The sequence below is a fragment of the Mirounga angustirostris genome, unplaced genomic scaffold (genome assembly GCF_029215605.1).
Source record: "Mirounga angustirostris isolate CCGP_5_RB_7025 unplaced genomic scaffold, mMirAng1.0.hap1 SCAF_7, whole genome shotgun sequence".
In the NCBI taxonomy this organism is placed as follows: domain Eukaryota; kingdom Metazoa; phylum Chordata; class Mammalia; order Carnivora; family Phocidae; genus Mirounga; species Mirounga angustirostris.
In genome coordinates, this window is record NW_026991715.1 from 32,491,238 (window position 1) to 32,517,827 (window position 26,590).

Sequence of the window (26,590 nt, forward strand, 5' to 3'; positions counted from 1 at the left end):
TTACATTGAAAAGTAACTTTGCTCTTTTCAGAGGTACTCAAGACAATTGATGAGGGGGATGCTGATGAGGTGACAAAGCAGAGGATTCACGACGGAAAGGAGAAGCCTGGTGCTTTGTGGCACATCTATGCAGCCAAGGATGCAGAAAAGATCCGGGAATTGCTCCGAAAGGTATGCCCCTGGGTAGGCTCCCAGCTCCCAGATTAAGGGTCTGGGGTTGCTGCTGACACAGCCTGCTTAGGGTTTCTCCAGTGGAGTCTATTGGCTTTAAAGACCTGTACTTTTGGGGGCACCTGGGTAGCTTAATCGTTAGGCATCTGCCTTTGGCTCAGGTCATGGTCCCAGGGTCCTGGGATCGAGCCCCACATGGGGCTCCCTGCTCGGCGGGAAGCCTGCTTCTCCCTCTCCCACTCCCCCTGCTTGTGTTCCCTCTCTCACTGTGTCTATCTCTGTCAAATAAATAAATAAAAGCTTTAAATAAAAATAAAAATGAAGACCTGTCCTTTTTGTCAAAATGCCCTGAAGGCCTGAATCCACACCTGGAGGATGTTGAATAGAACAAAGCAAAAGATTTGGCCCACTAGGGACATTGTTTCAGCAAGCTGGATTTATGCTGTTATTTATGTATTGATTTTTCCATCTTTGGGTTTGGCTTCAGGTTGGAGAAGAGCAAGGCCAAGAGAATCCCCCTGATCATGACCCAATTCATGACCAAAGTTGGTACCTGGACCAGACCCTCCGTAAGCGACTCTATGAAGAGTATGGTGTGCAAGGCTGGGCCATCGTTCAGTTCCTGGGAGATGCTGTCTTCATACCTGCTGGAGCCCCACACCAGGTGGGTTCCACTTGGTTCCATGGGCTTCCCTATTTCTGATTTTCTTACTAATCTGGCAAGAGATATAAGGGGCTGGGTTTTTTTGGGGTTTGGTTTTGTTTTTTTTTTTAATTATGTTCAGTTAGCCACCATATAGTACATCATTAGTTTTTGATGTAATGTTCAACGATTCATTAGTTGCATATAACACCCAGTGTTCATCACAACACATGCCCTCCTTAATACCCATCACCCAGCTACCATATCCCCCCCACCCCCTTCCCTCAGAAGGACTGGCTGTTCTTAAACTGCAAGTTATTTTTTGCTTTTTACTTTTCTTCTGTGTAATTTTAAATGTACATTTAAAAAAAAATTTTTAAGATTGTATTTATTTATTTGAAGAGAGAGACACAGCAAGAAAGGGAACACAAGCAGGGGGAGTGGCAGAGGGAGGAGCAGGGAGCCCGATGCAGGGCTCGATCCCAGGACCCTGCCATCATGACCTGAGCCGAAGGCAGACGTTTAATGACTGAGCCACCCAGGCGCCCTTGTACATTTAAAAATTTTTAAATAAGGGAGACCATTTTTTAAAAAGTGAAAGTCGCAGCTCACCTACCTGTGCCATACCCCTATTCAGTCCCCTCATCCTGCCTTCTCCAGAGGTAGCCTACCGTTCACAGTTTGGTATGTATTTCTCCAGATTTTTTCTGTGTAGTTACTAACATCTTCATGTATAAATTTATCCTTGCATTTTTTCTGCATTTGTTTTTATGAAAATGGAATATTAGAAGTATTTCTCAAGTTTTGGGATTGTTTTTGTTTTTTAAACTATATCATAGATGTGCCTGGGTGGCTCAGTCGGTTAAGCATCTGCCTTCAGCTCAGGTCATGATCCAGAGTCCTGGGATTGAGTCCCGCATCAGGCTCCCTGCTGAGCAGGGAGCCTGCTGCTCCTTCTCCCTGCAGCTCCCCCTCTGCTCGTGCTCTCTCTGTCTCTCTCTCGCTGTCAAATAAATAAATAAAATCTTAAAAAAAAAAAAACTATATCACAGACATTTTCCAGGTGTTGCTGACTCTCTAATGGCTCTTCTTCCTCTGTACTTTTCTCCTCCCAGGTGCACAATCTATACAGTTGCATAAAAGTAGCAGAAGACTTTGTATCTCCAGAACACGTAAAGCACTGTTTCCGCCTGACACAGGAATTCAGGCATCTCTCTAACACTCATACAAACCATGAGGATAAACTGCAGGTAAATAACTCCTTCACCCCTGCTCTGTCTCCCCATCTCCTACTTGGCTACATACAAAGAACGCACATTCTGCATCAGTCCTCGTCACACTCACTTTTAGAGAATATTCACCTTTTAACGTAATCATTTCTGCCATCACCTTTTATTTCTCTGCCCCTGGGAGATACAGTGTTTAGTGCTGATAACTGACTAGACTGACTTTTCCCAGTCAGATGGCGAAAGCTCTGCGGCTGTGTGTTCCAAGCATGTTTCCAAGAAGGGCACTTTCCCAGAGCTGCTTCTCACGATACATTTCTGTACAGAATCAGTTCCTTAAAGTCCTGAGAGGACTGCAGTCCATGTCCCTAAGAATTATTGGGTGCTGCAGTAGCATTTAAAAAAAGAAAAGAAGAATCAGGAAGGAAGATTGCCCAGGCAGAACTTCAGCAATCCAAATACGCAGTCACTCTGCCTCCCGCCAGTAGATTCAGTCACCTTCAACCCTGATCTGATCTTTTTTGCTGTTCCTTTTTTAACATGTAGAACATTTTAACCATAAAAGTTCTTAGACAAAGTCCAATCATGGGGATAAACAGGTAACATTGATACTGTAGATAAAATGCAACCGCCATTTCAGACCTCACCGCCATTAGGTCTCTGTACTTGGGACATGTCAGCTCCAACACTCTCAGTCCTCTGTCACTGCTTTATTTTTTTCTGTAGTATTTATCACTAACATATTATGTATTTTACCTGTTGGTTTCTATCCCTAATAGAATATAAGCTATTTAAGCTCCACGAAGGCAGGGATTTTACTGTTTTATTCCCTGCTTTTCCCTAGCACAATATCTGATACATAGTAGGTACTCAGTAAATATTTGTTGAATTAGTACAAAAATTTAATAAGGAATAGCAAAAGGGGGCTTGTGTGCCCATCACTCAGTGTAAGAATTAAAGCATCCTATACATACAGATAAACAGCGTTAACACACAGGACACACAGAACAACTACATTATTGAACCTTCCGTGTACCCTTCCCCATTCTGTCTCCTTACTTTCCCTCCCCAGAAATTATCACTATCTGGGTTTAAAATTCTTTTTAGCCTGTTATTTTAGTGACTCTAAGTGTTCCTTCCTGCTTGATGTATAATATGTGTTCCTCTTAGACAATAAGAAAACACGTACAAGCACAAAGGGAAAAAATTTCCAATAATCTGACCTGCCCACTGTTGTTTTAGTGCATTCCTGTTAGTTCCAGGAGCTTAGGCAAGGTTCTTAACTACTGGACCTTGGTTTCCTCAGTTTCTCATGTGTAAAAATGGTGATAATAATAGAATTGACCTCCTAAGATTGTGGAAAGGATGAAATGAAAGTCCACGTAAAAAGCTTAGCGGTAGTGCCCAGCTCTTACTAAGCACATAGATGAAAGTGTGATTATATAGCCTTTCAAATGGATTTATCATTCTTTTTTGATTATATACCTTATATCCTCTGTGATTTGTAAATCATCTTTGGGATTGATTTGGGAAGTATGCAGTCCTGGCTGAGAGGTTTCCTCATTAACCAGTAGGCTTTATAGGCTGTGTAAAACATACATTTTTGTGGGGCTCCTGGGTGGCTCAGTCGGTTAAGCGTCTGCCTTCAGCTCAGGTTATGATCCTGGGGACCTGGGATCGAGCCCCGCATCAGGCTCCTTGCTCACTGGGGAGTCTGCTTCTCCCTCTGCTCTTCCCCCTGCGTGTGCTCGCTTGCGCACACGCACTCTCACTCTCTCTCTCTCAAATAAATAAAGTCTTTAAAAAAAAAAAAATACATTTTTGTTTGAGAATATAATATGGGGCTGTCATGGACTGACTGCTGATTGCTCTCTCCAGGTGAAGAACATCATTTATCACGCAGTGAAAGATGCTGTTGGCACCCTCAAGGCTCATGAATCCAAACTGGCAAGGTCTTAGGCATGGAGGAACTCCAGACTCCCCTGTGAAGCAGGTCTTTCACTCACAACACATACAGGGAACGGCGGGCTTCTCTGTTGGAGCAGAGGCCCTTCACTTGGAGCCGGTGTGGTCAGTATTACAAACTCTCCAGCCACTCTTTTCTACGCTGCCTCAACACTGAAGGTTGACACAGGAAAGTTGCACTGTTCACACACACAGTTTCAGACTCCAAGCCGAGGGTGCCACATCCCCATCCTGTGGTCTTTTGGGACTCTGAATTGCCTGAACGTTGCTGGGCTTTCCTGCACATTCTCGTGACTTGAGATCCGTGGAAACCGGGAATGTGGGCACACCTTTCTTTTCTTTTTTCTCTCGTGCCTAGTGAAGTGGGAATGTGTTTGGAGGTAGGGGGAATCCCATAACTGGTACAAGTAGGGGGTAATTGCTTAAACATGCCTGGAGGAAGCCTGACAGTGTCTCTGCACGTGACCTCTGACACAGCCCATCCCAGGAGACGGGGTGAAGCCATTCCCCACAATCTCTCCCGTGAACACTGGAGTCTTGCAGGACCCAGGGAGAACCCACTGCTTTTCCCAGGAGGCTCCAGGATTAGGAAATGTGTGTATTTAGTGAAAAATAGGTTTGTAGTGAAATAGTTACTATTTCATGAAAGTAGATATTTTTAGAATTTTTGAAATACCACAGTTGTTTTCCTGGATTATGAGGAAAGGCACATTACATTTAGTCTTCCTTTCGATAAAAATCTTTGAAGAAATATGATTTTTAGAAATCAACTGCCCATTATAGCACAAAATCAGCCAAAGCAGAATTGAAAAGGATTGGCTTTTTAGGATTCTTTTAGTTTTCTTCCCCTCCCATCTCAGTCCTTTCTTGAGGGAACAGCCAACTGAGAAAGAACTTTGTCATGTCTGAGCTGTGGTGTGTTTTATGAATATACACACCGGTGACACAAGAACCATTTTCACCTATTACCAGCGTTCCCTTGGGACTCCTCTTACACTTCCAAATGCAAAGGGAAGTTTGATTTCCTACATGAGGCTTTTTGGTTTTTTGGGTTTTTTGTCCAAAAATATTTTCAGCAAAACTTTCCAACTCCGTGGAGTTTTATTCAGAATTTATTTGAAAATGATGGAATTCATTGGCCCACAGATACGTTGGAAAATGTATCTATCTTCTTTCCAGCTGTTGTAGTGCCCTGCAGGCTTGTTTATATGTTCACAGTTACTTTTTTTTTTTTTTAATAAAAGTCATTTACTGTAGAATACTTTTAATTTCACTTTCTGTATTTTAATTTTGTTGAAGGGCTGATTGGGATTTCCATGTTCTTATTAAAAATCTAACAAATCTGTTTGGAGTGGACTAAATTCTTCCTGTGCCAGCCATTCTGAAAAGCGAAGGCAGGTTGAGTGCGGGTTGAAGGTGGAGGATGGTTCGTTTTCAGATCTTCATTACATTGCTGCTTCCAATTACCCTTTGCTTCCTGAATTGGTGCCTTTTTGAGAGAGGAAAGTGCCAGGTCATTGTGGTTTGTGGGCTTGGGGGTGTGAAGGGAAAAGGTCACTTGAGTTAGAAGGTGGGAGAAAAAATGGGTTTTCCATAGTTTATGATGTGTGAATGGAATGGGAAAGGTGAGGTCTTGACCTTCCTGGGGCAGTCAGGGGGGGGGGGTGGCGGATGGCATGAGCAAGGTTTTGGGCGGTCGGTGATGGGGTTCCTCAAAGCAGAAGGCCTGACTGCCCACATAGGAAACATTGTGGCCCTGGATCCACCTCAGAGTTGGTGGGGAAAGAGCCAAATGGGATTTTTTTTTTTTTAAATCAAGCAGTAATTAAAGTGGCTTGAGCAGTGAGGACAGACTACATTCCCATTAGAAAAGGCCTTTTGAAGAGGAAGTTGTAAAGAATAGCAAGAGGGGTCATCAGAGGCTGCTTCTCCAGACCCTGTTGGAAAACATCTTCCAAAGTATTTGAGCCTGGAAATACAATTATCAGGGTGGAAATAGACCATTGTGTGGTTCAAGGATACTGAGTTTGAATAGGACCATAACTGAAATACAGAGCTCGGAGCGTGTCCTTTCAGCCTGGTGGGCACGGGTCGAGGCTGTGATCACCAGAAGACTTACACCTCCACTTAAAGAATGCAGAAGCTTTGAAATGGGACAGGAAAGGAAAGCAATGGGGAGAAAAGGGGGTTGCAGAGGTTGGAGCTTTGTTGCTTTGGTGAAAATCAGGAGGCGGGCTAGCCTACATTCTGGATATAAATGTCTTCAGAATTAGGGCATACACTGCTGCCAGTGTTTGCTGATGGGGGTGGAACTGGAGCCCCTGGACCCATCTCCAACCTAGATGTCAGGCCTCCAACCCTTCTGTTTAAAGAGGGTCTGCCCCTGGTGTATTCCCCTTGAGAGCATGGGCTCATTCCCCTGCAAAGCTGAGCAAATGACAACCTTAAAAAAAAAAGCAGATCAGAGAGGGGATGGGTCCTCCAACTGGGGTGATTGGTGATGACCAAGAAGGGGTAAGGTGGACAGGTGCAGCTATACTTGACTTCAGGAGCTGTTGGGTGGGTGTCTTTACAGGGCCTGGAATGGGGGAGGACAGTTTGCTGGCCAGCAGTTGGGAAAAGTGGCCTGATTAAAGTAGACTTTATGGGTTACATCTTAGCAGCATGACTTAGTGGTTTTGGGACCTTGGCAAATTATTGAACTTCCCTAAGGGCCCCATTTCCTTATCTTCAAAATAAGGATAATTATAACCTCTGCCTTATGGAATGGTAGTGAGGATTCAGTGAAATAATGCGGGTAAAGCTCTTAACCTCAGGGCCTGGCAGTTAGTACGCACTCAGTAAGTCCTAGCTAGTATTCCTCAGCCTGGTGTGGACAAGGCAGGAGGAGGGCTAGGATGTCAGGATGGAACCTGAAGGCCTGTGAGGACCTCAGACCAGGGCTTGGAATGCAAGAAAGAGGAACAAGCGATTAGAGGAGGGCAGGGCGCTGAGGGTCAAAGGCGCATGCCCGGTGATAGCAGGTGCAGGGGGGCGCGCCGCCGCCGCCGCCGCCGGGGCCTCCCCTTTAAGAGCCGCCGCCGCCCACGGCCCGCCGCTGCGGCAGGGACCTCCCCTTTAACCGCGGCTGTTCGGCGCTCCGCGGCCCCCGCGGCGGCTGCTGCTGTGGCTGCTCTGCTTCTGCGGCTCCTGCTGCCGCTGCGGGCGCTCGACCTCCGGCACCTGCATCCTCGGCCGCGGTCCGGGTCCTCCCCGCCCCGCGCCCCGCCCGGCCCCGCCATGGTGTCCTGGATCATCTCTCGCCTGGTGGTGTGAGTGCGGCGGTGGCGGGGCGCGGCCGGCTGGGAGGGGGATGGGGACTAGGGATGGGGGTGAGGGGTGCTGAAGCCCTGGATGGACGCTCCGGGGCCTCGTACAACAGAGTCACCTAAAGGCACATCGTCCCTATTTGGGGTCTCCGGAGACAAGACATGGGGTATAGGACCCAGGACCGGAGGGGGGAATATTAGAAGAGCCATAGCACGGCCGGCTTCTCACACCTTTTATTTTTGATTTTCCTGTTCCTTCGCCCTCCTTCACCCTAGGGCTGGGCAGCACGGCCTGATTTATGAGGGGAGGTGGCATGTCCCCTCCCCCACGTAGCAGATCCCCGCTGGAGGGGCAACTCAGACCTGGGCCCTCATCTCCCTTCGAGGATAGGGCTAATGGAAGAGTGGAAAGCGAGGCAGGGCCTCGTCATTCCGTAGCTTAGGGCCATAGCTAGCAGCCTTGGCCGCCTCCCTCTTCCACTCTCAGGACACTGGAGTTGAGGGCACATGCTCTGGAGGCCCCCTCCCCCCGGGAGAACATCTGGGTACTGGGGAGCAGAGATGCTTGGAGGACAAAGTGTGGGAAGTAACCGGGTGAGGACGTGTGTGTTCAGCCTGGATTTGTGAAAGCCACAGAGGGGACAGCGTTAGGTGGCCTTCATTCCAGGCTGCCAGCCGCATTGTGGAGCTATGCCCCCCGCCCGGGCCCCAGGAGGGAAGCCTGCTCCCACACCCCACACATTGTCCTTGAGGATTCCACTCCCCACCCCACCTCCACAGGTCAGTTCGGAAGTATCCTGTCTCTCTGAGGCAGGTCCCTGTGAGCCCAGGCAATACCCACACATTGTCAAGGAGCCGGACCCGGCAGCGGCTCTGCATGGGCCTCAGCCAACCCCTGCCTCGGCTCAGGACCCTGCCCCTCAGCCTCCACTGTGGGGGGACTGACACCCCAGGATTCCCTCCCTCTTGCCTTCTTCCCTTCAGTGCTGGTATGTGCTTGTGTTCTGGCTCCCTCTAGACCCACCAGGGTCTCCCTTCTTCCTCCCCCATCCCATCCAGGGAATCCTGGGGCCTCATACCTCCCTCTGGCCTTGAGGGTGGCTGCTTCTCTCTTACCTGGATGAGTTCCCTGGGGGCATAATTCCTCTTATTCCCTCACCTGTGTGCTGTATGTGGTCTCTAATGGGATCGCTACCAGGTTGGACTCCAGCCAGGGCCTCAAGCCCAGCGCCCTCCCCCCGCCACTGAGCTTGGTCCCAAGGCTGCTTACCTGAGATATAAACCTTTTTGCTCTTCTAGGGACTCCTGCCCCTGTGCCCTCTGCTCCCCAGGTCCCCAGGGCCACAGCGGTGCTTCTGACTGCCACATAGAGTGCCCTCTTAGGCAGTGTCACATTCCCTTACAGACCTGGCCCTACCCAGCCCAGCTCTGAGACAGGGAAGTAGAGGTTAAGGGCAGATGGGTATGAATGAGCTGTATCCATAGAAGGAAGACACCTGTGGTGGTGACCAGACCCCTCCTAATCCCCATGATATGTTTATGCATAACCAATGTTCATGGCTAAAGAGACCACATTGGACCCTCTGGCCTCTGGGTCTTTCTTCACCTAAGGGCCTGGAGAAAACCGGAATGATAAAGGGGAAAAGGCATCACCTTTACCATCTGGGGGCTTCCATGCTTGTGTATCCCCAAGGCTGAACTACTTTGACCATAACCACTGATCTGAGTTCATCAGTCCAGCTGATGTGGCACTCTGGAGTTCTGTCCTTCTCCCCTTACCTACCCAGGGACTGACTGATGCAGAGCTGGGAGGGAGAGGCCACTGCTCTTGGCCGAGGGGACCAGTAACCCTGCCTGCCTCCCTAGGCTCATCTTTGGCACCTTGTACCCAGCCTATTCTTCCTACAAGGCCGTGAAGACAAAAAACGTGAAGGAATATGTGAGTTTGTGATACTTCATCTCCCACCCAACCCACATGGCAGAGATAGGGGAGGACCATGGGTCACGTTACAGACAGGAGTGACTTTGTACCGATGCCTCAGCACTAATGAGACCCTGCTTCCAGAAGGTTCCTTTGTGTTCCTTTTCCCCAGCCCTGGTGGGATCCACAGGCAAAGTTGAGATCCTGAGTGTCCCTTCCCCACCATAGCTGGCAAGTGCACACAGGCTCCTGGGTGTTCCCCTGAGGCCCCAGCTAACACTTGCCCTCTGTGCCTTCAGGTGAAATGGATGATGTACTGGATCGTCTTTGCTTTCTTCACTACAGCTGAGACACTCACGGATATCGTGCTTTCCTGGTGAGGTCCAGCATCCCTACCCTGCTCCCCAGGGCCCAGGGTTTAGACTATACCCCACCAGCCAAACCAAAGATTGAGAGCCGGGGTGGAGTCCCCCCACAGTTCCATGGGGTCCTGAATGTCCACCCTTCTCCACACAGGCCTGACTTGATCAGTAGAACAAGAGACCTAGCCCCCACCTTTCTTTCTGGTGGCAACCAAAGCACCACCATAGAATTCAGGCAGCCTGCTTCTGTCAGACTTGCTGTGTGACCTTGGGCAGGTTACAGCTTTGTAGGTCTCAGTTTCCCTGTTGGTAAAATAGGATTCAATCTTATAAACTTCCGATGCTGGTATTTCAAAGCACTACTAGACTATGTTACAAGCACTTGGAGGACAGAGAATGTCTTAATTGCTATATGTATATTCACAGCAGGAGCTCAAAAAATGTTTATCGGGTGAGCACACGCCTCTTGGAAGAGAGGACTAACACAGCATAGAACATTGTAAGACGAAGAGAAGAGAGTTTTATGGAGAGGTAGAGGACAAAAGATGATTGCCTTTGTAGATTGTAAAGGCCAGTGGCCTTTGAGAAAAACAGTTTTAGCAGAAGTTGAGTGGGGTCAGATTAGGAAAGAATAATAGGTTAGAAATTGAGGACAGTGAGCATAGATGCTTCTCGACACAAACAAAGGAAAAAGCTTTGTGAGGATGTAGGAGATGTGAAGGAGTCTGTGGCCTGAGGAGAAGGAGCCGGGGAATGGAGAGCAACGCTTAAAAGCAAGAGGCATGTCATGACAGCAAGGGATGGGAGTCTTCCTCATGGGGGGAGGGCAGGAGAGAAGGGGGTGAGGACCCAGGAGTGGACCCAGGACAGAGGAGTAGGAATCTTCTGTCAGAGTGAGAGGCCTGGAACTCGAAGAATGAAGTGTGCAGAGAGCCACTGCCGAGGGGGATTCCTGCTGGGGGCATTTCTTACCCGTCCCACTTGCAGTCTCAGCTGAGCCTCCCATTCTCCTGCAGATGAGAAATGCCCAGTCGCCCGAGCCACGTGGGGACCCCAGTGCACTAAGGGGTGGGGGGGCCAGCCAGGGTCTTGCCGGGGGTCAGCTCACCCCCTGACTCCCTATCCCAGGCTCTGCCACTCACCTCTGTCCCACCAACAGGTTCCCCTTCTACTTTGAGCTCAAGATCGCCTTTGTGATATGGCTTCTGTCCCCTTACACCAAGGGCTCCAGCGTGCTCTACCGCAAGTTCGTGCACCCGACACTGTCCAACAAGGAGAAGGTTTGCCCCCACTCTCAGCTGACTTCCTTGCCTGCCCCAGGCCGAGGCAGCCCAGGGCCTGCAGCCATGTGCATTCTTGGCTCTCCCTGTGGGTGCCCAGAACCTGAAGAGATCTGGCAGGGCCCTGGCCTCCTGGAGCAGGCCGTGCCTTTGTCCAGGTGTGAACAAGGGCAGGGCAAGGCCTGGCCCGCGGGGCCCACCCCTCACCTCCTGGTCCTTCCCCTCCGACCCCTCAGGAGATCGACGAGTACATCACACAGGCCCGAGACAAGAGCTATGAGACCATGATGAGGGTGGGCAAGAGGGGCCTGAACCTGGCCGCCAATGCTGCGGTCACAGCTGCTGCCAAGGTGAGATGGGGGGCAGACCCGGGCTCCCAGGACCCCACCTTGCTCGTTTCATGCCCCTGGCCAGGCCCCTTGGCGTCTAGCCTGTCCTTGGGGCTGTGATGGTTTGGGGCTTGTGCAACCCAGGGGTGCAGCCCCCAGCTATGTGATTCCCACTCTCCGGGCCAGTTTCCTCCTCTGTGCAAACGGCAGGTGCGGCCCCAGCCTGTCAATGCTGCTGTGGGACAGGGTGAGGACAATGTGGGGAAAGCGGCACGTGCTCCCTGGTGACCTCTATCTCCACCCCGCCCCTTCCTCCGGTTCTCCCGGTGCGTGGTGGTGACCCTAGGGCCAGGGGGTGCTCTCAGAGAAGCTCCGGAGCTTCAGCATGCAGGACCTGACCCTGATCCGGGACGAGGACGCACTGCCCCTGCAAGGCCCTGACAGCCGGCTCCGCGCCAGCCCTGGCAGCCTCCTGGACACCATTGAGGACTTGGGTACAGGCAGGGCCCTGGGCTGGGCACAGGGAGGGCGGGCAGGGCGGGGGTGGGGGGTACCACGAGGACATGGAGGCCAGGCGGGAGAGGCGCCAGACCTCTGTTCTCCTTTGCTCCCCCGCCAGGAGATGACCCTGCCCAGAGTTTAAGGTCTAGCATGAACCAGGCAGATCCCCGGACAGAGGCCTCTGAAGATGATATGGGAGACAAGGCCCCTAAGCGGGTCAAACTGGTCAAAAAAGTGCCCAAAGCTGAGGTGAGAGCCCAGGCCAGAGCTTGGGGACGGGGGAGGGGATGTGAGCCTCGGCTGATCCCTCTGACTTCCTCCCTCCTTCCTACAGCCGCTGGCTTCCAAGACACTGAAGACCCGGCCCAAGAAGAAGACCTCTGGCGGGGCTGACTTGGCTTGAGGTCCTGACCCGCCCTCCCCAGGCTGCAGAGCCCCCGCTCCACACTGTGCCAGTAGCCCAAGTGTCTCAGGCCCCAGGGCCCCTCCGATGGCTGCCTGCCCAGTGACCACTCCTCTGGAAGGTCTTGGAAAAGAGGAAGGAGGCCCTGCTGTGGGGGTGGAGGGTAGAGGCTGGAGGGGTTGCTGAGGACTGAGCCACCCAAGGAGGTGGGGGCTCCTTAGAGCCCAAATTGCTCTTCTCCCTGCTCCAGTCCTGCCCCCACCCACCCAGTGCCTTGCTGAAGACCATGGCCATCCTAACATGCCCCCACTGCTCTGTCTGGGGTGCGGGGTGGGGGGCAGGCACAGTCCAGAATGACCAGAGATGGGCCCGAAGGCACCTGGGAGACCAGGAGGGAGTGGGGAAGGCTTCAGAGAACCTGGCTGAGGGCTCCAGGCCACACCTGTGAATGGAGGGCAGGGCCTTAATGTGCATTTAAAGCACCAGGATGGCCAGGCCAGAGCTGCAGTTGGGGGCACTGGGTAGGGCTGTGTGCTACATGCCCCACTAAAAAGAAGTGGGGCTCCAGGGGGGGGGGTGTGTGTGCGCGCGTGTGTGTGTATTTCTGGGTCTAGGGCGGGGGGGATTGGGGGTAAAGGACTTTCCTGCCAGCAGCAACCACCCCCCACCGCAAGCCCCGGCTGGCCCTTCCCTGCTTTCAGCCCTCCTTCCTACTCTCGGACCCTCAGAGGACCCCAGCCCGCCCTGAGAGGATGGGATTCTGAGGGCCTCTTACCTCCTCCTCTGCCCTTGATACCCTTCCGCCCCCTCCCATTCCTGCCCTGCCCCTGTGCTGGGCTCCTCCACCCCTCAGGGCCCACTGCAGAGGCCCCTGCTGAGCCAGCTCCTTTCCTCCTCACCTGGGGGCTCATCTTCCTTTCCCCCAGAGCCCTCTTCCTGTGCCAAGCAAACTGGGCCCCATGTGAGCAGGCTCTTATGAGCCCAGGCTTTGCCCCACACTCTACCCCAGCTTCTGCTGTGGCTTCAGTCAGGGCCAGGAGGAGTGTGTGAAGAAGAAAAGAAATTTAGGAGCCAAAGGGCTTCCAATTCTGTGGAAAGAGGGTGCCTGTTGGACCTTTGGCACCAGATGAGCCAATAAACCAAATTCTGGCGCCTCATGTGTTTCGGCCTCTGTGCTTTGTTCTTGGCCTCCCAGGCCACATGTGAGAAGGAGCTCAAGTGAAAAGCAGGGCCCAGCTATAGGAGGGAGGGGGGAAGAGGTTGGACTGCGAGCCCCAGGAGTTCTGATCTCCAAGATACGAGATGGGCTTCAGCTGGTTCAGTCTGGGAAAATGGTTTGGAGGTTCAAGACACAGCCAGGGGAGGGGCACCCGGGGGGCTCCATTGGTGAAGCGGCCGACTCTTGATTTCAGTTCAGGCCCTAATCTCAGGATCCTGGGAGCAAGCCATGCTCAGCGGGGAGTCGGCTTCAGGATTCTCTCTCTCTCTCCTCTACCCCTCCTACTTCCCCTACTTGCACGCGTGCTCTCCCTCTCTCAAATAAATAAATAAATCTTAAAAAAAAAAAAAAAGATACAGCCAGGAGAGTAGGAGAGACCAGGACTTAAGGGCTAGGGACCCCAACCTCAAGGTTGTCTTGTCCCTCAGAATCCTGCCCAGAGACTTCCTCCCCCAGTGGACCTTCTGATACCTGATAGAATGTGCCAGTGTAAGCTCTAAGGACAAAGACCCCCAAGAGGTTCCCAGGGAAGAGAAGATAGGATTTGGGGGCCGCTGGGCAGGGCGGGGAGATTGGATGGCCACAGTGTCTAGAAAGGCCAAAGAATGTTGGAGGGGAGCTGTGAGCCAGAGACTCTGAAAGGAGGAAACAGGTAGGCTGAGGGAAGAGGTGGTGATGGGGAACCAGCCTCATGGTGCATGCCTGACCCTGGGACGGAAGGACCAAAGGCTGGGGCCACAGAGGCAGTGGCGCCGGGAGGGAAGGCTTGAGCCCTGGGCTGTTGGGCTGGGTTGGAGGAGAGAGGGAGGGAGGTTGCAGCCTATGGGGTCTGAGTCCTTGGGAGGTAGAGTCAAGGCCACTGGGGGCCAAGGGGCACAAGCCGCTGGGAATGAGACCTGCAAGGCAGTGCGCAGAAGGGAAAGGATGGCAGAGGGGCGGAGGCAGAATGGGAAGAGAAAAACAAAGGCAAAGGGGGGGGGGGGCGGTGAGGCAAGGAGGAGGAAGGGAGAAGGGAGAAGAGAAACAGCACAGCCTTGTGGAAGGAAAATGGAGGAGGCGGAGCATGGGCTGGGGCACAGGGTATGTGGGGGCCTGGCCCCAGGTCTGCAGAAAGTCTGCAGACTTCCCTGTCCCTTCCCTGGCATCACAGAGGTATGTCCTCCTGCCACACTTGCGCCCAACTGGCCAAGAACTTGAACTGTGGTCACAGTGGAGGTGAGGCGAGAAACGTCCTTTTCATCTTCCCTGGAATCCCCCGGTCGACAGACCTCGGAAGGTCATTCCTTTCACCACTGGCCTCTGAGCAAACTGGGCCCTTCCTCTCTCCGAAAGGAGAGGATGTGTCAGGGTAGAATTCAGGGGAGAGACTCCCTCATTCTAGAAAGATCTCCAGAGAGCAAGATGCTGCAGTCTCATGCTAGCAGCTACCATATGGTCAGGAAACCAGGTTAGACCCTCTCTAACCTAAATCCCCACAAACGCACACGTGCGTGCACACGCACACAGATACACACCCCCGCAGTGACCGGTGGCTAAGGAGGTCACTGCCAGTTTCCCCATGCCAGGCTCTCTGTGCACATCTGGGTTTTTCTGTGTCAACAGGAACATGCTCAGATTTCCAAGCTTCCTGGTCCGTTGCCATGGAAACATTGAGTCAGTCTCCTAGAACTCAGCTCAGGCCCCTGTGGTGCAGGGGAGGAGAGGAGAGGTGGAGGGTGACAATGAGATGGAGGGCAAGCCTCCTGGGAGGGGCTGGTGGGACACATTGGGGCTAGGTGACATCTTGCTCTATCTCATTCCTTGGGACCACCTGCCCTCTCCCATCTGCCTCAGTAGGCCTCTAGGCCAGGGCAGTGGGGAAGAGATGTCCGAACAGAGGCTAGAGCTAACGTGGAGGATGCTTGATCACTGCCTGGGTCCCCAGTGGGCATCAAGGGATATTAGCTTTTGAGTGGGAGCTGAGGTCTAGCCCTGTGTCCCATGCTCAAGCCGTCTTGGGGACACTTGAGGTCCCTGGATAGAATGTTCTCAGGACTGGAGCTGCTGCAGCTGGCTCCCCCTCCCTTTCTCGTGTGTGTCCCACACCCTGAGAACCTGCTTAAAATGGGATTTCCAGGCTGTGACGTCAGAGGGAAGCCAGCAGCTCCAGCCTGTACCAGCTCTTCCTTGATCAGCAGAGCTGAGGCCAGTCTTGCTCAGCCTGGAGGAAAGAGGGCTAGCAGAGGAGGGAGGGTTTCTGAGGGCTCTGGATCATGGTCCCCATATCAGTGGCTTCCATGAGAATAGGGAGAGACAGTAGTAGGGAGAGGCAGGCTAGAGCCACAGCTGGCTTCCTCACTGCCTTGAATTTCAGCCAGTTCGTGGCCATCTCCCTCCCAGATTTCTCTAGTTTTTCCTCTCTGTGCTGAGTCAGGCCTTCCTGGTGGAGGAGGGCACCTCAAGTATTAGAGCCATTTGGGTTCTGCCTGAGAACTTGTCCCCTATCTAGGCTGGAGGCCGGGAAGGGTCGGAGGGATGCCTGCAAGGAGCGAAAAGCCCACTAGGTGGCGCAGCCCACTCTCAGTGTGGGATTCCCCACCCCTGCAGGGGAGAATCTTCACGCAATCAGTCCGCCTAAGGGGCCTCATGCCCCCACTCCCTGGAGTTGGAGGTTCATGAAGAAAACATCCTTGCAGGGACACCTGGGTGGCTCAGTCGGTTAAGCATCTGCCTTCGGCTCAGGTCATGATCCCAGGGTCTTGGGATCAAGTCCCGCGTCGGGCTCCTTGCTCAGAAGGGAGCCTGCTTCTCCCTCTGCCTGCCGCTCCCCCTGCTTGTGCTGTCTCTCTCTCTCTCTGACAAATAAAATAAATAAATAAATAAATAAATAAAATTTTCAAAAAATATATATATTAAAAAAAAGAAAAGAAAAGAAAACATCCTTGCAGGTGCATGAAGCAGCTATGGATTCTCAAGCCATCACTTCCTAAGCCCAGCCTGTGTGCCCACCCCTGCACACTCCCCAGGGGATGGTCAGACCCAAAGGGCAGCTACTCTCCTTGGGTGAAGATCAGGCACCCTCCTGGGATCAAGGGAGTTGCCAAGCTGACTCTAGAAGGGCCCTTCAGCCCCAGGGACCCAACATGGGTTTCCGAAATGACATCTAGAGGGGCTGCTGGAGCTAATTTCAAGGTCAGGTGAGGAGGGGGACCCAAGAGGTAGCAAGGGGTAGGGAACTTGGGAGGGGCAGGCTAGGCCCAGAGGGAGGGAAGCTCACTTGGCTGCAGGAGTCTCTGGATATGATTTCCCTGATGGCCACAGTGGCAGTCCCAGGCCTGCCCCAGGTTTTCCTGTTCCCTGCCCCTTCCCTTAATTTCATCTGGGGCACTGTAGGATTAAAAAAGGAGAAAAAAGACCCTAATTTCCAAATGCTGCGATCCCAAGGTACTTTTGCAAGAGCCAAGGTTGGGGCTCCTTAGTGACCTACCTTTCCCTGACCTCTTTCCCAAAATGACCCCACCAACTCTGCATCCCTAATGAATTACCCTCTCCTTTTGTCCCAGCCAGATGAGTGATCAATAAATAATGCTGTTCACTTGAAATATTGATGGCAAGTTTTACACTAGCATCCCTTAGCTGTGCCTGTCATTGGGGAACTCGAGAGGTGACAGAGAAATTCATGGCCCCCCAGAGAGCTCTCTCCTGTCTCTGCCAACAGAGAGTCTGTCTTTGCCAAGGTTTCAACCTGTTCCCATCTCAGCCAGAATCATGACTCATTCCCATCAAGTAGGAAGAGGGAAGGTCCCCCAGAGACTCAGCCAGCAACCTCCAACCTGAGAAGAATCCGGTAAGCTAAACCAAGCAGAGACCCTTCTTGATACTTTTGCCTCAAGACAAAGTGATCCCATTTCCTCTGTTCCACGTCCATCTTGGACCTGAGTGGCGACTCAGACGGAGACCTGCACGTTCCCTGTCCCCCAGGTTGACTGTTTAGAGCATGAGCAGCAGGGACTCATGCTCCCAGGCTTCTCTGGCCCAAGTCACTGCCATCTGGTTTTATTCTCCCTGGAAGACGGGGAGGAGAGAAGAGGAGAAAGTGGAAACTCTTGAGCCCTCTTGAGCCCAATTCAGGCGGTGGCAGCGCCCTCCTCGGCAGAACCCAGGCACACTCAGATCTGTGTGCACGGTGCCTTCTGCCCAGGCCCTCTTGCTCTGCTCCACTCGGTCAGCTCCTGCATGCACTTCAAGTTTCGGCTTAGATGCCACGTCCCCACCGCATCCCATCCAGGTCCCTGGGGCATCCTGCTCTTCCTCCCGACACCTTCCCCCATTTGGTCATTGCCTAGTTCCCCCACCAGACTGAAAGCCAGAGCACAGGTGACGCATCTACCTGGTTCACCACTATTTCCCCAGCATCTAGCACACAATAAGCCCTTGGCACATTTCTGTGGAATGTTCGAAGGATGTCCCCGTAGCATTCTTCCACTCCTGAGAAAGCACCAGCTTTCAAGCCTCGGTGTCTCTCTGCGGAGCTCTTCGCCTGCACCTGGGGATGGGCGCCTGCCCTGAACAGCGGCAGCCCCAAGGAGCCGCCCTTGCTCTGACCCCCGCACCTCGCATGCTCATGCTCACTTGCTCTCCTTTCTCACACACACACACAGACGGGAGTCAGCATTCCAGCCACATTCAGTTCTCACTTTAATTCAAAAGCTAAATTGGGAAGAAGAGCAGCTTCACACTCCCAATTTAGCCCGGGAGAGAAAAAGGGAGACAGCCTGGATTTGCCAGGGAAAGGAGAAAGCTGGGTGGGGGGTGGGGGGGGGTGGCAAACATACCCAGAGCCCAAGGGAAGACAATGAAACCCTCACCACCCAGCTCCTAAAAATAAACCATCCATAGCTATGACCCCAGAGTGACCCCTATTAAGCCTCTTTCCCATACAAGCGCAGCCATTCGGGGCATTACCCCAGTCTAGGGCTGGGATTAGGGGAGGTGGAGGAGACTGTGGTTATTAAAACCGTGAAAAGAGGGAGATGCTGCTGCTTTGGTCACTGGTAGTACAGAATCGGGAAGTCCTTCTTAAATCTAACTTTAATCCTTCTTGCGATAGCTGATGGATGATGAATAAAAAGAATCCTTGGACGCCTGGGTGGCTCAGTCGGTTAAGCGTCTGCCTTTGGCTCAGGTCATGATTGCAGGATCCTGGGATCGAGTCCCACAACGGTCTCCTTCCTTGGCGGAAACCCTGCTTCTCCCTCTGCTGCTCCCCCTGCTTGTGCTCTCTCTCTCTCTCTCTCTGACAAATAAATAAAATAAAAATAAAAAAGGGGTCTTTAAAAAAAAACAAAACAGAGTCCGCAGATACTTGCCCACTAATATTCATAGCAGCATCAGTCACAATAGTCAAAAGGTGGAAACAGTCCAGGTGTCCATCAACAGATGAAAGGATGAACAGAATGTGGTGTATCCATACCATGCAATATTATTCAGCCTCAGGAAGAAATGAAATTCTGACACATGCTACAACATGGATGAACCTTGAAAACATTATGGTAAGTGATAAGGCAGTCAAAAAAGGACAAATATTATGATTCCACTAGATGAGGTACCTAGAATAGACAAATTCATCGAGACAGAAACTATACTAGAGGTTACTAGGGGCAGGTGCAAGGGGTCAGGATGGAGGATCCTTGTTTCATGGATACCGAGTATCTGTTTGGGATGATGAAAAAGTTCTGCTGATGGATGGTAGTGATGGTTGCACAACATTGTGAATATACTTAATGCCACTGAATTGTATAGTTAAAATGATTAAAATAGGGGCGCCTGGGTGGCTCAGTCATTAAGCGTCTGCCTTCAGCTCAGGTCATGATCCCGGGGTCCTGGGATCAAGCCCCACATCAGGCTCCCTGCTCAGTGGGGGGCCTGCTCCTCCCTCTCCCACTCCCCCTGCTTGTGTTCCCTCTCTCACTGTGTCTCTCTGTCAAATAAATAAATAAAATCTTTTAAAAAAAATAATTAAAATGGTGGGGTGCCTAGCTGCCTCGTCAGCAGAGCATGCGCCTCTTGATCTCCAGGTCCTCAGTTCAAGCCCCATGTTGAGCACAGAGTGTACTTTAAAAAAAAAAAAAAAAAAGGTTAAAAAAATGGTTAAAATGGTAAATATTATGGTATGTATATTTCATCACAATATTTTTTTAAAAAAAGACACTGAGCCCAATATCAGCTTGAAGACTCAGTCATTCTGCCATGATGGCTCTCTCTGAGGCTTGACCAGAGGGAAATCGAGTCCTAGAAGTTCCAAAGATCCCTTCCTTTGCTGACAGGAACAGAAGTGCTGCTTCTGCCTGGTGTACAAGGAACACCCCTCTGGGACATTCCTAAGGATAAAGATTTATTTATTTATTTATTTGAGAGAGAGAGAGAGAGAGAGAGAGATGGAGGGGGGGATGGGTAGAGCAGAGGGAGACAATGTTCAAGCAGACTCCCCGCTGAGTGAGCTCAACATGGGGCTCCATCTCACCACCCTGAGATCGCAACCTGAGCTGAAACCACCCAGGTGCCCCCATTCCTAAGGATCGGAGCTAACTCTTCCTACCTCTTATCTCTTCTTATCAGTATGATAATCTGGAGGGAAGCTCTTCTTCCTGGTTCTGTATTCCAGCTTCCTCTTCTGTCACTCATTTTAACTTTGCCCTAAACCGAATTCCCATATGGGTGGAGTAGATAAGGGGCTGGTTAGATAAGGAAAACAGACCTAAGACCCTTCCACCCAGCCTTTCTGACTGCCCTACTGCCACTGTACCAAGGGACAGGGATGCACCTTTGGGCTGAGCTGCCCGTCAGTAAATTTGGGTGTCTGGTGTTCTTGTTCTTGTTCTCTGCCTCTGACTGGGAGGCCCCTGGAGGGAGTGTGTAATATACCCTGTGCTGAAGCATCCAGACCTCCCTCTCTCTCCTGGACGACTGACTGCATGGTTCCCTGGCTGGCTTGCACCAGCACCCCGCACCCCGCCTCCTGCAAAATGGCCAGTTGGCTCTCTGACTGCCCCGAAGAATTTCAGCGGGTGGGAGCTCTATGAGCGGCTCCCACAATCACTGTGCTTTCCCCACGATAGCACATTTCACACTGTTGTGATTGCCTGTTTATTTGTCTGTCTCCCCCACCAGACCTAGAGGAGCAGATGTTTGATAAGTGTTGAAATGACCTGTTCACATGTCTCTCTGCCCTATTCCACTTGACTCCAGAACCCCTGGAGGGTGAAAGCTTTGCCCAGTTCATTCTGGGCTCCCAGAGAACATGTGGTTCTTGCCATGAGCTAGGTTTCAGCCGGAGTTTCTGAAGCCAGATTCTCCGATTGGACCCCTGGCTCCCCTACTGCCCAGCTCTCCGACCTTAATCGAGTCACCCGCCCTCTCTGAGCCCCCTTCCTCATTCACGAAATGGGGGTGAGAATGGTACCTACCTCACAAGGCATTGCGAAGACAAATGCCTGTCCGATGTTTAGCACAGAGCCTGTCACGTTGTAAATGTGTCTTGGGGGTGGGGTGGGGGTAGAGAATGCATTTAGAGATTAAGGAAGATCAGAAGAAACAAGCACCCACCACTGACTGCTGCATCCTGGTGTTTTGGGGTGGGTGGGTAAGGCCAGTGCCACAGCGGGGTAACCCCAGGGGCTGCCTGTCCCCTCCTTCCCTCCCCCTCCCACCAGGTCTGCGGAGTGCAAGCTCACCCACCATGAAGCCGAGCAGCCCCGGAGCTGGGCTGGGTGGTGGTGAGGGCCAGAAATAACGGGCCGTTGCTATTCCCGCTTTTCTAGGCTGGATGGGAACGCTGCCTCTCTCATCTAAAGGCTGCTCCAGGCTTCCTGCACATCAGTGGGCTCTTATGTAACGCTCCCCTCCCTCTGCCTGCCCGACGAGTTTCCAGAGATTTCTGCAGCCAGCTTTGCTGCACACTCAGCTGGGGGTGGGGGAGCAAAGAAGCCACCACAGGCCAGATTGTCCTCTAAGCCTAGGGTCCTGGCAGCCCCGGGCCTGGGACAGGGGCCACACAGCACAGCGTAAAGGGGCTGATGTCCAAGGACAGCAGCTTCTTCCAGCATCTGCTCATTAACTCTGGGGCAGAAAGGAACCGGAGAACCCCACCTGAGGGTTTACCCACTCCCTCTGCCCTTTATAGATGCTCTGTGCCACCTACCCAAGTTATTATGCCTCAGGGTTGGTTTGCCACTTCAGGCCCAACCTAACTGTGTCTGATGCGTGACCCCTTAGGCAGACTCTGAGGACAGCAACCCAGACACCGACTCTCTTGGGCAGGTCCCCCAACCTTGGCCAAATCCTCCACGATCTCTTCCTGCGGTTCCTGGATCCCATCGGAGCATGCCAGGTTCCCTCTTCAGAGCCAGGGGGCCCCCTCTGCCTCAGGCCTCAGCATCACTCTGCATGGGCCTGTCTCAGAATTACGCTTCTCCACCTGTCCTAGGACTCAGGGTTCTTCTCTGGCACCCAGTTTCCCCACCTGTAACTGGAGCACATGAGATGGCTTCACACCCCAAAACTGCGGGGTGATTTTCTCTTTCATCTTCCCTGGTCCTTCTTCAGGCCTTCAAGCCTCCTCTTCTCTCAGTGCACCTTCTGCCTCCTTCTCCCACCCACCCCCACCAGACCTGGCCTCTTCAGGTTTCTCCTCACCCCTCATGACCCGTCACAGGGTGGGAGCAGAGCTGTCCCCAGACCTATTGAAGGCCAGGCCCTCCATATTTCCGGCAGAGGCCATCAGCTATCGGAAAGAGTGACAGGCACCCCATATAGAACTGAAGGGAGAGTCACTTCCTGAGCCCCAGGCTGGGCCACCACTGTGGCAAACCACGATCTGAGCAGCACATGTGGGTGCTGACGTAGCCCGGGGCTGAGGAGGAGGAAGTGGCAATGGAAAAAGGGGCTTGTTTTCCTCTGAGAGGGGCAGCCTGCTCAGCCATGGGTCGAGTTTCTGAGACATGATGGTTCCCACTGGCTTTCACCTGGAGCCTCAGCTGCCATGGACAAGCTCCGTTCTGCTCTCAACTCTGCCCTCTACTCCTCTCCTGTTTGCAAGGAAAGTCAGAGTGTAGACGGCAGCTCAGACGGGCACACCCTGTGAGAGCCCTCTCATCTTTCCGAGGGCTTTGGGCACCAGCACCCAGGGGGCGAGGTGTGAGAGTCCCAGACTCATCCCTAATGCTCCTTCAAGTCCTGTAGATACCCGGGTCAGGGTGCAGTAGTGGTTCTGAGTCTTCCTTACCCCCAACCTTCCTTAAAGTCTTTCCTTCAGGCTCCAGGCTGGTTGTCCCATCAGGGTTGTTGGTCACAAATTAGGTACTCAAACCCCCAACTGAGATTTGGCTCCATGGGAGGGTTCTTTTCCTTCTGTCTCCTCCCCTTTCAGTGCCCCCAGTCACAGCAAACAGGAATGTGCCTTTGGCCAAAAGACAAACCAGAGGGATAACCGACTTGCTTCCAGCACTATCGCTGAGAAGGCAGGCCCTGAGCATAATCCTATCCAGGGAGGAGGCTCTCAGGCCCTTCTTCTCGCTGGTTTTCCAGTCACAGAGAGGGCTACAGTCTGGGCGGTGTGTAGGGGCTTTGAGCCAGCTCCTCTCACTGTTCCTGTGGAAGCTGCCTTCCAGGGCCATACAACCATGAAGGCAGAGTGGGGCTGAGAAGCTCCTCCTCTGTAGGAGCTGTAGAAGGCAGAACGAGGAAGATGAGGGTGGAGGGATGCAGTTTATCCCATCTCACAGCCCACACCTTAGCCGGAGGGCCTAGACTGATCACGGCCTTCTCCCTCCTGAGGCCTTTGCCCAGCTGTCCCCTTTGCCTAGAAGGCCCTCCCCACCACACTCCTCTATGCAGAGTTGGTTTCCTGTCATCCTTCATGTCTCTGCATAAATGTCACCTCCTCTGAGATGCCTTCCCTCACCTCTCCAGTATGTTACACTTACCATAATCAGAAATCATCCTTTTAATTTATGTAGCTGTTTACTTGGACACAAGTATCCCACCGAGTAGCAGCTTGGTCTATCCCCACTGAATGGCAATTTCCAGGAGGGCAAAACTACATCTGCCTTCTTCATTGCAAAATCCCCAAGACTTAGCACTGCCTTTGATACAAGAAGTGGCCAATAAGCCCTTTTTTTAAAAAATGAATGTTTTACTCAACCTTACCTCCTACTATCTCCCAGTTGGAACCCTCTCTGCTCCTGCCCATTTTTTTCAGACCGAGCACACAAGGACTGTCCTGGCCCACCTACTCTCAGCCCTGGCCTGCAACTGCCTCGCTTCCTCACCACAGAGTTTGGTCCTTCTCATGTTCTCTCTCCTCCAAACTCTCTTCGTCATCCCTGACCCCCTCCCTGGAATCTCTCCCTCCTTTTATCTTCTGTGTTCTTCAGCATAACTGACATTTGGTGGCTAACGGGGCTGCTTCCTATTCTCAATTCTCTTGCAACGTGGGATCCAGTCTTTCTTCCACCCAACTGTAAGCCCCTTAGAGGCAGGGGCCTCTACCGTAGACCTTTCCAGGCCTTGCCCATACAGTCTTCAGAAAAATTCTTTGTTGTTGTGGATAATGGGTGTATTAATCAGAAACTGCTGGGTTGTGAGTAACAGAAAGTGAAATGAGCCTATTTTATTAAATCAAAAAGGAATGCACTGGCCTTCATAACTAAAAAGCCCAGGTTGTATCAAAGACTCAGTCTCTGCATGTAGATACCTCTGTTTCCCTCTGCGTTGGCTTCATTTTCAGATAGGCTTTCCAGTCCTCATGGCAAGATAGCCTCCAGGCTTACATTCCATTGGTTTAGTACCACCAGGGAGAGAACTTTTTTAAGAGTTGCAGAAAAAATCCCAGAAGTGCTTCACACTGGCCTGGTTTGGGTCATGTGCCCATCCTGACTCAATCGTTGTGGCTAGGGACATGGAATGCTCGAGACTGGAGCATCCTAGATGGATGGCTAGGTGTGTGTGACATACCCACTCCTAGATCTGGGATAGGGTTATCTTCCTCCAACCACATGGACTGGATTGGTTCCCCAAAGGAAATTACTAACTAGGATCTATTATGAAAAGAAAGGGGAATTGCTATTACATATGCAAACCAAAGATACAGACAATAAGGATTTCCAGTGTCCACCTTCAGCAAGGACCTGAAGATACCTTAGGTCATTTGGCACATTAGAATCATAGGGGAATTGGTTTGCTCTGGCTGGGATTGGGAGATGTGCTCTGGGGGTGTGACACCTCCCCAGGGACAGAAGGAGAATCCTAGGACAAGGAACCCACTCAGTTCTGGCACTCACAAGCTCAGAAAAATTGTGACTCCAGTTGGTCTAGGGTTAAAATATTTTTCTTTTTGGGATGCCTGGGTGGCTCAGTTGGTTAAGCAGCTGCCTTCAGCTCAGGTCATGATCCCAGGGTCCTGGGATCAAGTCCCACATCAGGCTCCCTGCTAAGCAGGGAGCCTGCTTCTCCCTCTGCCTGCCACTCCTCCTGCTTGTGATCTTTCTCTCTCTCTGACAAATAAATAAATAAAATCTTAAAAAAAAAAATTTTTTTTTTTTTCTTTTTTTTCAGAGTTCTACAGGTGACTCTGTTATACCAGCAAGGTTGAAAAATTCTGCTCTGGGAAATGATGTTCTACTGCAGCAAGAAAGATTCAGATTAGCTCTTCTGGACAATGCCCCCTGTGTTTCTCCCTCTCTGAACAATTTTTCAGAAAAGGGTGACTGGAGTTTGCTTGGAGGCTGAAGATGGGTGGGTGAATTGTGGGTGATCCTGAGGGTCAAAAGCCCCTGAAAATAACAATAGTCACTGTTTATTGAATGGCAATTGCAAGGCAGGCAGTATGCTTTGGGACTTCAGAGACTCAGTCCCTGTAAGTTTCAGTGTTGTCACAACAATCCCTCCACGTGGGTTATCATTAACATTAGCTCTATTTTACAGTTGAAGAAAGAGAGACAGGAAAAGCCTGGCTAAGATAGCCCACCAGGGAGTGGCAAAATGGGCATTCCGACACAAGACCATCTGACCCTGACTGGCAGGAGGCCTCAAAGAGGTGCATCACTCATGCCCCTAAGGAAAAACACCGGTAGGCGGTGGGAGTGGGCCCCCCACCCCGCCCTAAGCTTTTGGGTTGGGGAGCTCAGACTTAAGAGTACAAGAGACAGGGTTCATTGCCGGATTCCTTAAATAGATTTTTATAAGAAAATGTGTGTGTGTGTGCCTGTGTGTGTGTGTGTGTGTGTGTGTGTGTAAGGGATACAGACGGATGAAGCCCCGGAAAGTTATGCCCCCTCCCCCAGTTTAAACCCCCTGACTCCTACCTGTTTGGGTTCAGCGACCCCAGCCCCGCCCCCTCAGCACCCTCCTTTCACACACCTACTTTCTGCTTTCTTTTTAAATTCAGAAAAACAGCACCTCCCCTCGATTCGCAGCTACAGCAGGAACCTTCCCCTCTTGGAATCCCTGTTTTCTTTGGGGTGCGCACTTGAATGCGGGGAGTGGTGATGGGACCGAGAGGGCTTCCCCGTCAAGTCCGGCTCCCGGGAGACCTGCAGAAACCGTTCCCGCCTACTCCCCCCGCCCCGTCTCCACCGCCCTTAGACTGGCTCCGGGAGGGGAGTGTTATACGGCCCGGAGTCTGGGCGCCTCGGCGGTGGCGGCTCCCCGGGTACTGCAGGGAGAGCCCAGGCTGCGGCGCCTGCTCAGTTCGTGCTCACTGCGTCTAAGGCTCCCCCGGCCTGGCTCCGCGCCCAGCACAGGAACAGGGAGGGGGAGCAGGAAGGCGGCGGAAGAGCCCACTCGGCCCGGGGCCCGAGGAACCGAGCTGGAGGGGGGACCTCCAGGGGGCAGCACCGGGCCGCTAAGCAGGTCCTCTCTGTGCCAGCCTAGGGGTCCCCGGCCAGCCCATAGGAAAGCCCCCTTTTCCGATTGTCGCACTGCCCGCCCCACATCCATTTGTTCTGGATAAAGGTGGGAAAGTCTCCCACCACAAGGACCGCCAGCTCCTGGTTGAGAAGCAGGTGGCCCACCACAACGCAAAGGGACTTCGGGGATCATCTGGCGATTAATTCGTAGCCTCAGTTTCCCCGATGACACCTGGAAAGGCATCGTGCCACTGGTCAAGGCCCGGGGGGTCAACGCTCCGCCTCTCCTGGGCGGCCTCTGCCCCGGCCAGCCCAGTCACTCCTCCCCTTAGCTCCCGCCCCGCTCCCACGGTCCCAGAGGTGGGCGGGAGGGCCCTG

The 26,590-nt window shown here is 52.3% G+C and overlaps 2 protein-coding genes and 1 long non-coding RNA gene across 7 annotated transcripts in view; all 3 read left to right on the top strand.

The window, feature by feature from the left end:
* The window catches only part of KDM3B (lysine demethylase 3B), a 66,357-nt gene extending 61,009 nt beyond the window's left edge, over positions 1-5,348 (top strand). For all 4 annotated transcript variants that reach the window (XM_045893178.2, XM_064595956.1, XM_045893196.2 and 1 more), the window contains 4 exons: positions 32-171; positions 659-835; positions 1,930-2,064; positions 3,919-5,348. In XM_045893178.2, coding sequence (XP_045749134.1) covers positions 32-171; positions 659-835; positions 1,930-2,064; positions 3,919-3,999 — 533 coding nt within the window. In that variant the 3' untranslated portion in view covers positions 4,000-5,348. The remainder of the gene's footprint in view (positions 1-31; positions 172-658; positions 836-1,929; positions 2,065-3,918) is intronic.
* A 337-nt stretch (positions 5,349-5,685) lies between these two features.
* REEP2 (receptor accessory protein 2) lies at positions 5,686-13,268 on the top strand. 2 transcript variants are annotated; one of them, XM_045893218.3, is made up of 8 exons: positions 5,686-7,316; positions 9,180-9,252; positions 9,534-9,610; positions 10,756-10,876; positions 11,113-11,226; positions 11,558-11,699; positions 11,825-11,955; positions 12,041-13,268. In XM_045893218.3, the coding sequence occupies exons 1-8, from the start codon at positions 7,012-7,014 to the stop codon at positions 12,107-12,109; spliced, it is 1,032 nt and encodes a 343-aa protein (XP_045749174.2). In that variant the 5' UTR covers positions 5,686-7,011; the 3' UTR covers positions 12,110-13,268. The 2 variants fall into 2 exon arrangements, with proteins under 2 accessions (XP_045749174.2, XP_045749166.2); XM_045893210.3 differs by having other exon boundaries at positions 5,691-7,316; positions 11,552-11,699.
* Positions 13,269-16,277: 3,009 nt separating this feature from the next.
* Positions 16,278-25,618, top strand: LOC135365350 (uncharacterized). The gene is made up of 3 exons (XR_010413019.1): positions 16,278-17,154; positions 24,921-25,100; positions 25,290-25,618. It is a non-coding gene; the product is annotated as an uncharacterized LOC135365350 (long non-coding RNA).
* Positions 25,619-26,590: the final 972 nt, after the last annotated feature.

Bases quoted from the DNA above. Each gene is read 5' to 3' on its own strand.
- REEP2 (XM_045893210.3), top strand. From the start codon at position 7,012: ATGCCCGGTGATAGCAGGTGCAGGGGGGCGCGCCGCCGCCGCCGCCGC. The intron at 7,317-9,179 runs GTGAGTGCGGCG...CTGCCTCCCTAG, and splicing joins ATCATCTCTCGCCTGGTGGT to GCTCATCTTTGGCACCTTGT. The intron at 9,611-10,755 runs GTGAGGTCCAGC...TCCCACCAACAG, and splicing joins ACGGATATCGTGCTTTCCTG to GTTCCCCTTCTACTTTGAGC.